Below are 15,764 nucleotides of genomic sequence, written 5' to 3' on the forward strand. Positions count from 1 at the left end.
ACAAAAAAAAAACCGCGACTTTGACCCCTTATAACTACCCTCCTACACCACTCTGGTTTCCGGCCGTTGGGGAAAGTCATGTACACAACTAATTCAACATATCCCCGTGTAGTTTTTCCATATTACTTATCACGCACAAAATCCGCTTCTATCTCTCCGACTATTAGTTTTTTAACCAAATTATTGTGGATCATCGTGGAGTTGAGTATGTACTTCGTTACCACTAGACCACATATATGTGAGTAATGATAGTTCCGTTTATGTTTTGAAAACGCTAATAGTATTTCTGACCGACACCAAAATGGTACTCAACAAGAAATAAAGCATTTTGTAAAAATTCAAAATCCATTTTTTACCTTTCTACTACTATTGCAGGTATAAGAATGATAGATAAACTTGGAATAAATTATTAATAGTGAAAGATAATGATGGAGTTTAAATTTAATCAGTATTTTTGCATGTTCCCGTTTCACAAAACTTCAAACTTATTCGATATTATTCGCATACATATTTCTCTTCCGATTTTTATAGTTACCATTCGTGATTTTAAATTCCATCGCCTGATTTACGTTGAATTTCCGGGTATCTTCCGCGACCGTCACCAACTGAAGCGCCACTCACACTTAATAAACGTCATCGGGATAATTTCTTTAGCAAACAACGAAAATTTCGGGTCTTTATACAAAGCCTCATTTGTTTTAATTTTTTCGAGGAGAGTTCCTAGCAAATTGAATCATTAGCGTACAACAAACAAGTTTACAGATGTTCATAGCATAGAGTAAAATGAACTGTAATAATTAAAGCGGTACTGCAGTCAGACTAGCTATATTAGAAGGTTATTAGTCGCGCTCTAAATAAATGAACAACATTTCGAAATGATAGATAGGTACGTCATCAAATATGTTTTTATTTTATAAAAATTGTATCAATAATATCGTATGGCATTTTTACCGGCGCGGCGGCGAGATCCTATCGAACAGGTTCGAGCGCCATTTACATCTTTAACGTGTCTAACGTGCCCGCGACCGACGGCTTAACGTGCCCTCCGAAGCACGGTCAACGGATCATATGATGTTAAGAAATAAAAATATAGTTGATAGTGCTGAGAATTGTACCTATTCTAATATGTATACAAAAGAGTAAAATAGAATAACAAGATTATCTGCTAATTTTAAATCCTGTTTTAAACAAATTCTTGTCTCATTTAATATCTCCGTAAAGTTTAGATGAGTTTCAAATTTCTCGTATATTCAATTCTGTACATTTCTACAAAATATTTGGACTAAAAGTTAAAGATATTTTTAAATAATTTAGATACACTTTTTTTTAAATATACGTTATCTACTAATCTAAATAATTCAAACCTCTACACATTAAAATTTTTTGTATATTATGTATATATTAATGGAGACGTTGGGAGAAATACTGATAGATACAGCGCACAGATTCTAAAGGTGCCGGTGGGAGATGGCGTCTATGCGCAGTATTAATTATAATCGGTGTATGAGAGAGTAGATAAGTAAGGCCGGTTCCCGCTCACCGTGGGAAAAAAGTGAGCCAGAATCGGTATGCCGGTTCCCGCTCACCGTGGGAAAAAAGTGAGCCAGAATCGGTATGCCGGTTCCCGCTCACCGTGGGAAAAAGTGAGCCAGAATCGGTATGCCGATTCCCGCTCACCGTGGGAAAAGTGAGCCAGAATCGGTATGCCGATTCCCGCTCACCGTGGGAAAAGTGAGCCAGAATCGGTATGCCGATTCCCGCTCACCGTGGGAAAAAAGTGAGCCAGAATCGGTATGCCGATTCCCGCTCACCGTATGCAATATAATCATTATCATCATCATGACAATGGATCATTCTAGGGGGGTAACAATGGGCCATGCTTAACATATATAAAAATGCAATATAATCATCATCATGACAATGAACCATTCTAGGGGGGGTAACAATGGACCATGCTTAACATGTATAAAAATGCAATATAATCATCATCATCATCATCATGACAATGGACCATTCTGGGATGAAGAGCATGACAATGGACCATTCTGGGGGGGTGACAATGGGCCATTCTTGGATGAAGAGCATGACAATGGGTCATTCTGAACATGTATAAAAATGCGAAATGCTATACGATTATCATATATAGGGCTGAAAATATAATATTTGTACAAATTATGAAAAATCGAATAATTTGAAATATTTACAAAAATATTTTAAGTTGTTTGTTAACATGCCGGGTGTGTATGGTTGATAAGAAAAGAGTGCAGACGTTATTTTTGCAACAACAGGAATCCGTTAAAGATATGACAACCCACATTGCTAAAAGGCCGGATGGAGTCGGATGATAACATGTAACCACAGTTGTTATTTGTGTAAATGTTATCGCATATTTTTAAAAACCACAAGGTCTTGTTTTTGCAAAACATGGAAATCTTATCTCTGAAATGAACAACGTAACCGTGAGAATGTAAACATGTGATCACGTTCGTGTTGCGTGGGGGTAACGAGCTGCGGAATCCTTTAAAAAACAAATCATTGACATTGCCCAAAACGGCATTACAACATATCTTCTTTGCTAATGATCCGATTTTGACGTATGGGATATCAAATGAAAGCGGTGGCGACACAGATGGCAACTGTCAATTCTTCTTCTGTCAACGTTCAACATTAATTGCCAATTCTTCTTCTTCTTTTCCGTATAGTGCCTAACAGAACGTGACAGTGCCTAACAGAACGTGATGTGCATAGCGTCACGTGAATCACGCGACGTAAATAACGTGACCTGATGGTTTCTAATGGCCTCTAATGGCCTCTGCTACACTCTATTCCCTAATGGTATAGACTATTTATCTTTAAACCATCCTAACAGTGTACCTCTTTAACGTGATATTTTACCGTGAATGACGTAACGTGAATGACGTGACGTGAATAAGACATTGCCAAAACGGCACTATATCGTATCTTCGTTTCTACTAGCTCGATCATCGTGTATGAGGTCTTGTTGGAAAGTGGAAGGTTCAAGGAATATGTTTGTCAGCAATGACAAAACAGCACTATATCTTCGTTGCTATTGATTTTAACGCAACAGACGTTGAAGGAAAGGAGAAACATGACAACATTGCCAAAACGGTGATATATTTGTTGCTATTGGAGATATTTTGACCTGTCAACTTAATGGGGATTCCACGTCTATTACAGTTCTTCGCCTAATCATGCCACCTGTCGGCTGCAACATGTAACTAATTGACATTGCCAAAACGGCATTACAACATATCTTCTTTGCTAATGATCCGATTTTGACGTATGGGATATCAAATGAAAGCGGTGGCGACACAGATGGCAACTGTCAATTCTTCTTCTGTCAACGTTCAACATTAATTGCCAATTCTTCTTCTTCTTTTCCGTATAGTGCCTAACAGAACGTGACAGTGCCTAACAGAACGTGACGTGCATAACGTCACGTGAATCACGCGACGTAAATAACGTGACCTGATGGTTTCTAATGGCCTCTAATGGCCTCTGCTACACTCTATTCCCTAATGGTATAGACTATTTATCTTTAAACCATCCTAACAGTGTACCTCTTTAACGTGATATTTTACCGTGAATGACGTAACGTGAATGACGTTCGACGCAGGAGATGTGCTCCAAAGTTGGAATTTATTGAGACATTTCACGCAGAACATGATCAGTACTAGTATGAATCCCATCGAGTACATACATAGGGTAATGGAGTTTCAAAGTAAACTCAGCCTGTTAAATAAAGATATTAAATCATATGAGGATTTAAAACAAATTAATAGCCAATTCAATAGTCTGCATATTGAGGGGCAAACGTGGAGGTCTGAAGAGCAGCAGCAGCAAGGTCTTTACGCCTTTAGAAAACTACCACAAGCTACATATCCGTTAAGACGTATTCAGCCTACACCATGGGAGCCACCAACAGCGAGAATATGAAAAGTGAAATAGACAATGTCTTGTGTAATATTAGCATCTGTATTTATTTTATTTTTGAAATTGTAAAAAGAAAATTTCAATCTTCATGTAATATAAGACTTGATCAATAAATAAGGTGTTTAAATAAAAAAACCAACATAATCTCCAACATATTTATTAATACATAGAAAAAAATTACAACGGTATTACAGTAGAAGAAAACCAGTGTCGTAGACGATCCACATTTCTTTCGGTGCATGAAAATAGACCAACAGCGTGGCAGGGGTTTGTAGCAGGACCAACGTTTCCAGTAGCAAGAGGCGTACCATCAAACTTGCAAACATCAATAAGAAGGGGAAAAACTCCAAAAATGTGGCATTTCTTGCTTAAAAATTCGGCCTTTTGTTCTCCTCGGACATATATGTAATCAGCGGCATACAACAACTTGGTTTCAAGTATTTCATTTAGTTTGGACAATTCTACATCTCCATCAGAATATCGAATACCAAGCAGTTTTTTCTCCACGTATGATGCCGTCTTCTTATCCTCATTACTTAGCGCATTGAATGGTTTCGGAGGTAAAAATATGTAATGGCTTCGTTTAAAACCTATTTCGATGGTAAGTTCTTTGGGAACAAACCACCCGTCCACATCGAATCCCTGAATATCTATGAATGCTACTCTCATGATGACTGCTCGTGTACTACTGACACCTCATGCGTCTAAGTTAGACTTTTTACAATTTCGGTGAGAGGGAAGTACTCCATTACACAGTCGTGAATAATAATACAATAGACCTTGGTGTTGGCGGGAAAGCCAGTAGACGCTTCAATATCGAGTTTTACGTCAACGGTGGATGCTTTCATGCTTTCTTCTTGTTTCGAGCAATCGATAACGAACAACGCATGATGCTGGAAAGCTAAGAAATCAAGTAGAGGTCGTTTTTGTTGGGAATGTATGTAGCTTGGGTAAAATTCGGTATAGTTGAAATAGGCCTCGTTGTAGTCAGTTTTGTTAAAATCCAACTGCATTCTCTCGTTTGGCCAGTATTCTCCATTTAACGATAATCTAATACTTTGGATGCTGACATTGTCAAATAATGTGGGATCAGATGTGATTGTGTTACGTTTGCCTGTTTGAAAGAAAACAATGACATAACGTGGTCTTTCAACGGATGTGCTAGTTTTAACAGCCCAAACTTCACGCCTAGCACCTTTGGTAATGGCAGGCAATTCGTGCAATTCCCACTTTCTAAATGGAATAACTATAGGCTGATCTTGTTGAATGGATTTCATGAGTTCCAATTTAATTTCATCATTTGGAAATATGTGCTTCACTCTGAGTTCAATGTTGGTAATTTTAATCTTGGCGGTTGTAACAGTTGTAGTTTTGTCAGCGTTTTGTTTTTCTTTAATGACAATGCAATCGTTGTCGTTTCGAGCTCGAACTAGTCTTATTGTTTGACGACCACACGTAATCATTGGATAATCGTTGAAAATGTTAAAAATGTGCTTAAGAGGCATCTGTATGTTGAATGAAGTATCGTTAAGAATTGGGTCCTTAGGGTAATTCCATCCAGCCATAACCATATAATTAGAATCTTCTTGAGTATAACATGTCATGGCACGTACAGCACTTACGATGCCAGGATCCCGCACTGTTTCCATCTCCCTTGCGCTTTCGCTGTACGTACACGAATCGAAAAGGAAGGCACCCACATTATTTGCTAGTTTGACATCGCCATTTCCAGTTATTTCAAGTGATCCTTTAATGCATAACAGGGTTTCGCTCATGGCAAAAAACGAGTCAACTTGATTAATGCTAAATTCAACAATATCATTGCAGTTGAATGATTTGATGAATGGTGCATAAGTTCGGTATTCAGCCTTTCGAATTGATTCATCAAAGATTGGCTTACGATAAATATCAAATATTGGAGGCATTACTACGCTGTCTGAACGTGCTCGTTTTCCATACATTGTTGTCATTTTTGTAGTTTAAAACCAAGTGATTGTAAAAACAATTTGTTTGCGAACGTAAGATGTTGCCGCTTAGACTGCTGCACAACTAATGACGTTCTTGGAGCAGTAGATGGCCTTATTACTAGGCCCATTTCCCTCGTGATCTAAGTTCCAAAACCAACGTGCTCTCTTCTCCTCTAAAGTTTACAGGTCGTCCTTCTTGATCGAGAGCCAAGACAGTGATATTGGTAAGTTCACGCTGTGGCACAACGGGTAAATACAACAAATTGTGAGGAGTTTCGTCAATTGCGTACCCAGGATTCGATTGTATGACAAATTCATAGATCGTGTGACCAGGTCTGTTACCGTCGAAGGCTCCGGTACTAATGTTGCATTCAAAGCGTATGCTAGATACTTTAATAATCCTAACAGGTAGATCCGAAGAATATGTTTTGCCGGGAGGAAGTATTGCCGGAGAAAATCCCAATACTGTACCAAGACTATCTGGTTGCTTAAACGAAATCTTATATTTGCTAAATATTTGGCACTGTAACGTGTTGTGGTTAGGTTTTAGACTAAATATCGTTTCCGGTCGAAGCTCATTGCCAGCACCCAGTTTCTTTTGTATGTATTCTTCAATATCGACAATTTCATAACATCCATCGGGAAAATCAAATTTTGTCAATTGGTTTTTGTCATTGTAGTAATAAAACTTGTTATTTTCAATGTTTGGTATACTGTTGTAGGAATGAAAGGCACGAAGAGCTATTTCATAATCTTTGTTCGGATCCAACACGATTGGTGTGAAAGGTTGAAATGAAAATGTATAATTGGTACTAACTACTCTCAACAACTGCGACATGATGACTGATTCATACCAATAGATTAATAGGTTATATAGCGGAATAAAAATCAATTTTATGTTCGCATATTTTTTATTTGTTCCAAAGCAAGTTTACATAAATGGCAAGATGCTTGAGAATTGGCTGGTCCATCCCAGTGAGTCCTCCAATCTGGCCTGTTGTAATGTACGAAGCACGGAAGTAGTATCTGCAAGTTCCATTCTCCTCGATATTCTCCCGGCAATTTATGCCATATATATAACAATTCTATAGGTTCTACAGTTCGTATAATATAATCTAGCGGTATTAATTGTAGTTCTTCTTTACTGAATTCCTCAAAACGTTTTTTATGAAACATGTGATCCATAAGCAGTTCCATGCCTTTAATATGCTCCATTATATAAAAACTTTAAGCATAAATGTCCACAAATGATTTGATTATAAGTTTGATACTGATGATTATTGTAGAAAATTCTGGCACGTGCACCCAAATATTTCACAAGTTCTTTGGTCGGCTTCAGATTACCAAATGAATCGAAATACTCTACGTCATCGTTTGTCTTTCTATATGCTACCCAATGTGTTCCGTTATGTGTGGACACATCCAAGTTAACTATTGCACATTCTCGCTGTCGAGGACCGTCTCTAGGCAGAGTGTCATTCATGAAAACTCCTCGAAAATGCGGTATTTTAAGCATTTTTGCGTAATGTGCAATGTCCAAGTCGTACAGCGGACGATTGGGTAGCTTTATTGGAAGTTTTTTTTCAAATACAAGCCAAATCCACCTCTGGGTTTCTTACGCAGGTACAGACCTGATCCGATGTGTTCCATCGCCTTGTTATGACGTATGTCTTCATCCAATTTCTTTTGGGCATTCTTTGCGTCAACCACAGTCTTCGCCACCCCTGCTGCACCGCCGGCTAAAGCCCCCAAAGCAGAAAGACCTGCAAATAGAGGTATGAGGGGTAGGAAACCTCCAGATTTTAGTGGCAATACTCGTGGGACATCAATTTCTTTGCGACCGCCAAGTCTTTTAATTACCGATTTTGCTATTCGTACAGCCGTCAAAGCAGTATCTTGTAACGATGCTCCTCTCTTCATGGACTTTGTGATTTGTGAGACAACATCTCGATTGAAAGAATAACGTCCCTTTCTTCCACGACGAAGTCCCATTCCCAACTTTCTTTTGGTTTTCATTCCACCGGTTACAATTAAAGCAGCACTTTTTTCACCAAAGCTAGCGTCCTTAGACTTGAATCGCTCCCAGGCTCTATTTTCCAATTCTTTATCGGCCTTGTGGCGTTCTTCGAGAGATGTATGATGCGAATAAGCGATATCGTGCTGTTTACACGCTGCGTCTAATGGATTAATTCCTGGATCTCCGCGTGCAAGACGTTTTTTTAGTTTTGTTCCAGGTCCACAATACTGATAACCACCAGGAATATGAAGCTCAATCGGCAGTTTATTAATGAGAGTGTTCACGAGACCGCCTCCTTCGAAGACCAACATTGGACTGATGACATGCAAGTGGCGACATCTATAATATATTGCCGTACTTATTTACTACACATGTCACACGATGAAGGTCGTTCAACAAGAGCAGACGCTGCCAATTGATAATCTAGACATTGTCCAGAAAGTGACAACCAGTAAACATGGAAAATTATTACCAAACTCATTCAGGGCCATTATTTGCGGTCCAAGTGGATGCGGAAAAACTAATGTCATGCTATCACTTTTATTTAATCCAAATGGCGCCAAATTCAAAAATGTATATGTTTATTCGAAATCCCTCTTTCAACCGAAATACCAAATACTGCAAGATGTAATAGCGCAAGTTAAAGGTGTTGGGTATTTTCCATTCAAAGACAATGAAGAAATTATCGGTCCAGACGAAGCTCAAGCAAACTCTGTGTTCTTATTTGACGATGTTGCATGTGATGGACAGCAGAAGATTCGCGAGTATTATTCCATGTGCAGACATAAAGATATCGATGCCGCTTATTTATGCCAAACATATTCAAAAATACCGAAGCAGCTAATAAGAGACAATTGTAACATGATTGTATTATTCAAGCAAGACGAGATAAATTTAAAACATATATTTGATGAACACGTATCACCAGACGTGTCATTTGATCAATTTAAAAAAATGTGTTCAGAATGTTGGCGTGACAGGTATGGCACGCTGGTAATTATGAAAGATTTTGCCCTCAACAATGGTCGATACCGCAAAGGATTTGATAAATATATAAAATTGTAAGCTAATTGTTTAGTCGTCAACAAAATGTCAGATGATACGGTTGCCATTGCCATGCGCAAGAAGAAAGTCGCCGAGTTGGCTAGAGCAATTCGCAAGAAATATTTGGCATTGAAATTAGGCAAGACTGAACGAGATGAGTCACTAAATAAACTTTTTAAACCAATCTCGACACCTCTCAAGGATATTGCTCAATCATCAAAAACGTTACATCATGCTATCGATAACAAGTTTAGACAAGTTAAAAAAGAAGAGGTGAAAAAGGAGGAGCAGGATGAGGAGGATGTATTTCTTGATGCACCCGATATAGCGACACCTGATGAAAACATTATTCAAGAGCCACTCTCCGGTTCTAACGAGATTCCGATGGATGCCACAGAAGAATTTATCGGCCGCTATCCTCCACTAAGTCACAAGCACATAAAAGAATATTTGAGAAAAGATGACAAAATCGATAGAAACTATGGTCCATTTTATGATACTATTAGTGGATGGATATTGGGAAAACGTCGAATAAACTTTGACAAAACCAATGGAGACATAGTAATAATTGGAGAACGTGATTTTGAAGAACGTAGGTTAGGTGGTACGCCAGGCCTATACCACCTGTTATTTTATGCCAGCCCAGAACAGTATAATGAAGACGATTTACAAAAGTATAAAACACTGTTGATTAACACAGAAATTCATCTGGATGCCTTAGGACGTCTTAAAGGGTCCAGCGGAGAAAAATACCATGCAATTATTAAACCTCTATTCAAACCATCTGAGACAACAATGAAAAAGCATGCAACTCGATCACAAAAAGAACTTGAACCCAGAACGAAAACAGCTCGGTCAGCATCTTCATCTACGGTCACAGGAACGGGGTTGGATGACTCTCGTTTAACATACAACGCTGCACCCTTAGAGTATATTTATTGGGATGATGTCAATGAGTTAGTTGATCGGCTGAAACTCTTGGTGGCTTCAAAAGACGCCGGCAACACATCTCACGACAACGAAATCGTGGCTATCATCAATGAACTAAAAGAAGCTAATATAATAGAGTAACTGGGAATGACAACATCATTTCCATTATGAGCGTCGACAAATTCGGTCATCATTCTCGTGGTGGTGGTGGTAGCGCCCAAAAGGTGATGCGAGTTACATTTCCACATACTTCTGACGGTAATATTAATGCCGAACATGTAAAAATTTGTAATGTTAAGGACCCATCGGAAAATGGTGATGCTGCAACGAAAAAATACGTTGATGCTCAAATAATGGAGTTGCGTAACGTACACCTGCCATTAATTCAAGCACATGGTGTGATATTGGAGCAAAAAACTGATGATATACATAATTTAGCTATCGGCCTTAATGAAGTAAGAAAAGAGCTTCATAAAACCACAGTCCCACTTCTCGAGCAAAAGCTGCAAAAAATAATCAAAGATGATTTAAATACAGTAAAAAAGGATACGGAGAATAATGTAAATAAGTTGTTGCAGCAAAAAACTAATGATATACAGGATTTAACCATCGGCCTTAATGAAGTAAGAAAAGAGCTTCATAAAACTACAATTCCCATTCTACAGACACATGACGCTTCGATGCAAATTAAAATAAACGAAATTAATGGTACTCTTGCTACAATTAAACAAGACATCATCAACAATTCGGATGACATAGATAAAAACGTTAGCATGGCTGCAGATAAAGTTGCAAAAAATTCGTTGAAAGTAGACCGGATGGAGAAGACGATAAAAGAAATGAACGCAGCATTACAGGGTGTAGTAGACAATCTTCATTCGATGAATATAGATACTCGCCTAAAAGCAATTGAAAGTCGTATATAAGAATGTCTAAAGAACAGGTGGTGAACGAATTGCATAAACATGCACGCAAAAACTATCCTCGTCGACGAACAATAATCAAAGGACTCGATGACTTGTGGCAAATGGATTTGGCTGAAATGCGTCCTTATGCGCACCAGAATAAAAATTATAAATTAATACTAGTTGTAATTGATTGTTTTTCAAAATTTGTATGGACACGTCCTCTAAAGACTAAGGCAGGTGAGGAAATTACTCGGGCATTTTCGGACATTCTCGCCCATACTCAACGAGTGCCGAAGAACCTACAATCCGATCAGGGAACGGAATTTTACAACAAAAAATTTCAAAATTTAATGAAAAAACACGAAATTAATCATTACAGCACCTACACGATTAAAAAGGCTGCCATTTGTGAAAGAGTTATTAGAACGTTGAAAGCAAAGTTGTACAAGTATTTCAGTTTACATGGATCATACAAATGGTTAGACGCCCTACCTGTAATCACCGAGGAATACAATAATACGAAACATAGTAAAACAGGATACAAACCTTCTCAGGTCAACAAATCCAACGAAAAAGCTATTTTGCACAAAAGTTATAGTCACTTAAAGATTGCCGGCCCGCGAAAATTTAAAGTTGGCGACATTGTACGTGTATCAAAGGCAAAACATTTCTTTGAAAAGGCCTTCACGCCCAATTGGACTACAGAATTATTTAGAATTGTACAAGTAAAGATAACAAATCCCATAACGTATTTGCTAGAAGACATGCAAGGTGCGCCGATTAGCGGTGGGTTTTACGAAGAAGAATTGCAGAAAACGAAAAATCCCGACATTTACTTGGTTGAAAAAGTACTTAGACGAAAAGGCACCAAGATGTATGTTAAATGGCTAGGACTGGATAGCAAACACAACAGTTGGATCAATAGTTCAGATGTAGTTTAAGGATCTACCTTTTAATCCGCCGCGTAGCAATACATTTTTTGGAAAAGGATTGCCCGCAAGAGTGGGGGAAGGGAACAGTATAAATTCTCTCAACAACGAACCGGCATACGTAGTTCCAACAGACCTGATGAGTTCTCCTGACAGTGGCATATTCAGTTACAACACCATGTGTTCTCAAGATAGCGGCTACGATTGTCAATCATTTAGTGTAGAATATGATGATGATGATGATGACAGTCAGCCACCCAGTCCTGACGCCGAATTAGATCGAGTATTGGCAAAATTTGAAGAAGCTGCCACAAATGAACCATATTATTTATTAGAATCTACCTATCCAATGAGCTCTTTCAACATCAAAATTGGATTATCTCCAGCTCGAGATTTTTCACCATCCATCATGCTGTATCGTCATGGTACTTGTAACAAAATCAGTTTACACACAAACGAGTGGGCAACCATAATTGAGTGGCTTAAAGAAAGACTGGTTGATTTTTTCCAAGCAGACCTACCTACTTTTGCCGATGAGTATGACCCCATCGAATTAAAGTGCGGTGATTTCTACACACTACGACAATTGGTGATGGAGAATGTAAAGTTAGTAACCATTGAGAAATTTGGAGTCGAATATTATTTATGGGAAGGAGAGGTCAATCAAATTCTAGAAGCAGACCAGAGCATGATGTCCCATAAAGTGATGCTGTTGAAGAGTTTACAATTTCGCGAATACTATATAAACCTTTCAACTTTCATTAAGAAAAATTTGTATGTCAAAGACTCTTTGTATGGACCAGTTGAAGCCTTTAACGCATATTGCGCTATTTGTCCAGATACTTTGTTAAGTTTAGCTTTAAGAGAATATGTATTTTATTATAAAATTAGACTTGTAAATGATTTAACAGATTGTATGTAAAAAATAAATGGTATTATTAAATATGTTGTCTTTTATTTTTATTAAATACAACCAAAACCTGGAAAAACATAATTTTTGCGGTTAACGAATACTGATAACAGTTTATAATACTAATATCTGTGGTTACATGTTATCATCTGACTACATCCGGTGCTGGTAACAAACACTTTGTTTAAACATATTTTTATTTAAAATATTTATATAAAAATAATTCCAAGTCTTTGATTATTAGTTTTGTACAAATATGATATATTTTTTTAAAACATTCATTTTATGTTGGTGACGTTCGGCCTAGGATATACGAAGAAGCATTTACAGTTCAACCAAGTTATCCCTTAGGCCGTTATGGCAATGTACCATGTATCTTTGGAATGGATAATCAGAAATCAATGTGTGACCCATCAAATTAAAGGATTTTGAATGATGAATTACGTTGTGGTGTCTGCTTTAACACCATGTCATGTATAACGCCCTTTTGACACATTATCGTTTATTATTAGCATTGTAAGGTGACTCTCATCGTATGGCACCTCAAATTACAGGATTTTGAATGACAAATTACGTTGTGATGTTTGTTTTAACAACATGTCACGTATAACGCCTCTTTGACCCTCTATCTTATATTATTCGCATTATATGTCAAATCTTATCATGTAGCACCTCACATTACAGGATTTTGAATGGCAAATTACGTTATGATGTCTGTTTTAACAGCATGTTATGTATAAGGTCTCTTTGGCACTCTATCATATGTTTTATGGGATTATATATAAATTGATGCTTACACAAATATAGGTTAGTCTATTTTTGTATGTAAACAATGATGGAGGTGTTTTTCATGTGTATGCTACTCCTGCGTTTTATAGCAGCAACCGACGCCTTTTCCGAAGACGATGCTATGAGGTTTTTTCATCAGTATGGGTATATAGAAAATGGTTCTCTAGCAGATTTCAATACAACGCTCCTACATTTCCAAGAACGATATAATTTATATGTTGATGGTACATTAAACGATGAAACCATAGCATTAATGCAAAAACCTCGATGCCAAACTGGTGAAAACGATTACTCTCTTACTGGAAAATGGTATAAACATAATCTACGATGGTATTTTCCTCAGGCTGATCGAGCGCACCATATAATTCAAATAGTTGAACGAGCCTTTAAAATGTGGGAAGATGTTTCAAATTTGCATTTTAGCAGAGTAACTCTTCCTGTTCCGACACCAGATATCACTATAACAGCCGTTAAAGGAAAGCATTATTTTCGCTCCAACTGTATGGGTAACCGAGAGTGTGGACAGCAGTTTGATGGTCGTGGTGGAAAATTAGCACATGCATATTTTCCCCTCATTAATGATACTTGCGTAGAAATACATATAGACTTGGATGAAAAATGGAGTTATAATGTGAACGATACAGATTATGATTCTGCCAATCTCTTTATGGTTATTCTTCACGAAATTGGTCACAGTTTAGGTTTATCGCATAGTAACGATAAGAATGCTGTAATGTATCCCTGGTATTCACATAAATTACTCACTATTACTCAGGATGATATTAACGGTATGGAGGCTTTATACGGACGCAAAAGTACATATATTACTACGCAGCAAACTAGTGCATCAACCCAGGCAACACCGAGAAAAAGTACATCTTATATTCCTACACAGGCTAGTACATCAACTCGATCGCATAAATCGAGGGTGCATACTACAAGACCCCGTCCTATACCAACCGAGATTATACCTCACCAAACAACGAAAACTGCACCGCCTTTTTGTGCTATTGAATATCCTAATATTCTCTTTCTGGCATATGATCCTCAGTTTAAGAACCATCATATGTATATAATACATGATGGATTTGTATGGAAGAATGATCTAAATGGTCACATGGTACCGAATAATCCCGACCATTTGAGTACTTATTTACCTAAACAAATAAGAAATATTTCGTATGTGTTTCAGAATACGGCTGGTAACTTAATTGTTACATCAAATAATACTATGTACTCAGTATCATTTCCCAGCATAACTATTTCAAGAGATATACCTCTGTTTATATTACCACCCCATGCCGAGATAAACGTTGTATTTCAGACTCATACAGGAAAGACGTATATATGGTATGACAATACAGCATTCATTGAATATGACGACATAATAGACCTAGTCATTAGCAGAGGACTTATAAAGGACATATTCCCTGGAGTACCGACCACCGTTAAATCGGTATTTAAATATATAGATGGACATTTATACTTTCTAGATGGCAGCACGTATTACAAATATAATGAATTTACAAAGAAGATCATCGAAATTGGCAGATTTAATTGGAACTTATTCGGAATTCCTTGTCCAGATGACAGCCTGATTACACAGTTGAAATATTTACTGAATAAAGTTGGCTCTTTTTATACATAACTTTGTAATATATAACATGAAATAAAAACTTATGGAGATGTAGAATTGTCCAAACTAAATGAAATACTTGAAACCAAGTTGTTGTGTGCCGCTGATTACATATATGTCCGAGGAGAACAAAAGGCCGAATTTTTAAGCAAGAAATGCCACATTTTTGGAGTTTTTCCCCTTCTTATTGATGTTTGCAAGTTTGATGGTACGCCTCTTGCTACTGGAAACGTTGGTCCTGCTACAAACCCCTGCCACGCTGTTGGTCTATTTTCATGCACCGAAAGAAATGTGGATCGTCTACGACACTGGTTTTCTTCTACTGTAATACCGTTGTAATTTTTTTCTATGTATTAATAAATATGTTGGAGATTATGTTGGTTTTTTTATTTAAACACCTTATTTATTGATCAAGTCTTATATTACATGAAGATTGAAATTTTCTTTTTACAATTTCAAAAATAAAATAAATACAGATGCTAATATTACACAAGACATTGTCTATTTCACTTTTCATATTCTCGCTGTTGGTGGCTCCCATGGTGTAGGCTGAATACGTCTTAACGGATATGTAGCTTGTGGTAGTTTTCTAAAGGCGTAAAGACCTTGCTGCTGCTGCTCTTCAGACCTCCACGTTTGCCCCTCAATATGCAGACTATTGAATTGGCTATTAATTTGTT

At 37.4% G+C, this 15,764-nt stretch overlaps 2 protein-coding genes across 2 annotated transcripts; one reads left to right on the plus strand and one right to left on the minus strand.

Annotated features, from left to right (window-relative positions):
* Positions 1–4,658: 4,658 nt before the first annotated feature.
* LOC126880770 (uncharacterized) lies at positions 4,659–5,915 on the minus strand. Its single transcript, XM_050644825.1, has one exon. The coding sequence runs from the start codon at positions 5,913–5,915 to the stop codon at positions 4,659–4,661; it is 1,257 nt and encodes a 418-aa protein (XP_050500782.1).
* Positions 5,916–13,491: 7,576 nt separating this feature from the next.
* On the plus strand, positions 13,492–15,096 carry LOC126880771 (matrix metalloproteinase-18-like). Its single transcript, XM_050644826.1, has one exon. The coding sequence runs from the start codon at positions 13,492–13,494 to the stop codon at positions 15,094–15,096; it is 1,605 nt and encodes a 534-aa protein (XP_050500783.1).
* The last annotated feature ends 668 nt before the right edge of the window (positions 15,097–15,764 follow it).

Source organism: Diabrotica virgifera, chromosome 2 (genome assembly GCF_917563875.1).
Source record: "Diabrotica virgifera virgifera chromosome 2, PGI_DIABVI_V3a".
NCBI lineage: Eukaryota > Metazoa > Arthropoda > Insecta > Coleoptera > Chrysomelidae > Diabrotica > Diabrotica virgifera.